Below are 2500 nucleotides of genomic sequence, written 5' to 3' on the forward strand. Positions count from 1 at the left end.
CTCAGCCTTTTCCCACACTCCAGGCCCTCTTGGAAAGAGTTCCCAATGGAATCTTCTACAGATCTGGAGATTGATTTTCCAAAGATGTCGTCAACTTCTTCACCCACTTCCTCCAGGTCCATCCCTAGTTCTTCCAGTTCACTTGCTACTGTGGCAGGATCAGGAGAAGCATCCTTCCTGGGGGACTCCTTCTCTTCTACTGTCTTTTTACTTTGCTTCAATAATTCTTTCAAGAGATTCTGGGTATGAGGATCCATGAGATCCCGTGTAATACGCTCCTGTAGCTCGACAATGGATGTCCTTTCCTTTTGGTCCTGGTCAGCTGCAATCTTCATCTGCTCAGCAACTGGAACATCTGCTGACCGCATTGCTTCTTGTCTAGACATTTGTTCTGCAAGGAAAAAAAAACACTACTATATCACACCACATAAAGACAGAATAAAACATTTCAAAAGTTTAGCAATATAATCTACCTAAAAATGTTATGTTGCAAATCCTAACTATATTTGTCAACATTACTCAAAACAAAAAAAAAAGTCAGCATAAATTACCACGACCATTAAATCTGATTTCAGCTTTTTAAAAATTGAGGTAATGTAGTAATGACAACATATTAAACTTGTGCACTGAAGATGCCAGCTGATACTCCATTATCACCCATGTTGACAAGGTAGTAATGTGGCTGCAGGACAATATACAGTTTTAGAATCAGATCAAGAACTTCTTGCCTCCTGATCCTTGCATCATTCGACGCAGTTCCTTTGGGAGATGTAAACAACCAAGCTATTCAAGACCTTGACATACAATTCTGAAATTTCATTCAATACAAAAGGTAAAGAGAGAGAGAGAGAGAAAGAAAGAGAGAGAGGGAGATGATCCACCAACAATCCCATGGTCTCTGTTAAAACGGAAATAATTTTACAGAACGGGCAATTAATTACACAAATAAAAACTACTTCTCCATCTCTGTCTTCCTCCCACTCATTCTAACTTTCTATCTCCTCCTAAATATATCTCTAAATATATATATCCATTCTTCCTTTCCATCCTTGCTGTAGATCTTCCATATCGGTATATCAAGTGTACTCCTCAAAAGTTTAGATAAAAATCACCTACCTTGAGTACCAGACCTGTTCTTCTGCATTGGTGGGCAGCTACTCAAGGGGCTGCTGCTGTAACTATTATTATTACTGCGTATGTTCCCAGTGTGTTGGCTCCTTTCAAACCCATCTCTTTGTTCTTGATTGGCATTGTAATTTTCACTATCAAAACTTGACATGGTTCCGCTTCTGTTTCTCTGTCGAGGGAGGCTTGGGCTCCTGCTTTTTCTTTCGCCAGAATTAAAGCTGCCACTCCGTTGATTAGCTGGGCTTTGGCTCCTGCTCTTATTGTGAGAGACACTTGGCGATCTGCTCCGACGGGAAGGACTGTGACTCATCCTGCGGCTTCTACTCCGACTGCGGTGTTCAAAGGGACTGTGGCTCCTGCTCCTGTGGTGGGAGGGACAAGGACTCCTAGTTCCACGTGGTGAGCTTCTGCTCCTACTACGACGGGAAGCTGGAGTCCGGCTCTTGCTCCTACGTGAGGGGAAGCTGTAACTCCTACTCCTGCTCCTGCGTGAGGGGTAGCTATGGCTTCTACTTCTCCTTGGAGGTGGACTTCGGCTTCTGCTTCTGCGGGGGTGTGAACTTCGACTCCTGCTTCTTCTTGGAGGTGGACTTCTACTTCTACTTCTCCATGAAGGTGGGCTCCGGCTTCTACTACGGCGTCGCGGTGGTGAGCGCATTCTGTGGCTTCCTTTGTGGTGCCAGCGCGGGCTCATGCTTCTGCTACGGCTTCTTGGGTGCCGATTCCTATGCATTTTCTGGTAATTCTGTGGACAAATAAGTTAGGAATATAAAATCAAATACAGTGATTTTTTTGCCATAAGAACTTTTTCATATATGGTTCATCTAAAAACTTTTGCACTTAGTACGAAAAACTAAAACCTTAACACTTATAAACTTGGAAATGTTGAAATGTTGATTATCACAGAGTATCAACCCATGTAAATACAATACCAAGACACTTTTTTATGGTATATAGAAAATTTCTAAATACAACCTCCTATACAATGTTCTAATCCACACACTGTTTTTCTGTTCATTTGTCTGTACAAATAAATTAACCCCTTCAATCTAGATGATGTGACCATCACGCCATGAAAAAATTTGACCTGAGGGGCAGGTGACGTGAACCTGGCGTAACGGGAAAATCTGGCTGTAGGCAGGATGACACAAGCCTGGCGGCATGAGTGTTTTGACTGACAGCCGAGGTAATGGAAAAGACTCGCAACAAACCTCTTGAGGGTGATTAGACTTGTTTGGCATTTAGAAAGGGGTATTTGCATTATTCCCCTCAATGTAGTGCCTGTGGAATGTACTGCCCATGACCCATGATTGGAAGAGTGCTGGCATTCTATTCCTGGCCACCATGACCAGTGTTGCAGGTTGTATTACAG

The 2500-nt window shown here is 42.9% G+C and overlaps 1 protein-coding gene across 5 annotated transcripts in view; it reads right to left on the bottom strand.

Annotated features, from left to right (window-relative positions):
• LOC113803791 (serine/arginine repetitive matrix protein 2) overlaps positions 1 to 2500 on the bottom strand; it is a 31864-nt gene that overhangs the window by 18482 nt on the left and 10882 nt on the right. For 4 of the 5 annotated variants that reach the window (XM_070134860.1, XM_070134857.1, XM_070134858.1 and 1 more), the window contains 2 exons: positions 1117 to 1873; positions 1 to 391 (listed from right to left, as the gene is read on the bottom strand). The exon at positions 1 to 391 is cut by the window's left edge and continues 324 nt beyond it. In XM_070134860.1, the coding sequence (XP_069990961.1) occupies positions 1 to 391; positions 1117 to 1873 (1148 nt within the window). Of the gene's footprint in view, positions 392 to 551; positions 689 to 1116; positions 1874 to 2500 lie in introns of those variants that run through there. The other variant, XM_070134862.1, reaches the window with a different exon arrangement.

This window comes from Penaeus vannamei, chromosome 20 (assembly GCF_042767895.1).
Source record: "Penaeus vannamei isolate JL-2024 chromosome 20, ASM4276789v1, whole genome shotgun sequence".
Taxonomy (NCBI): Eukaryota; Metazoa; Arthropoda; class Malacostraca; order Decapoda; family Penaeidae; genus Penaeus; species Penaeus vannamei.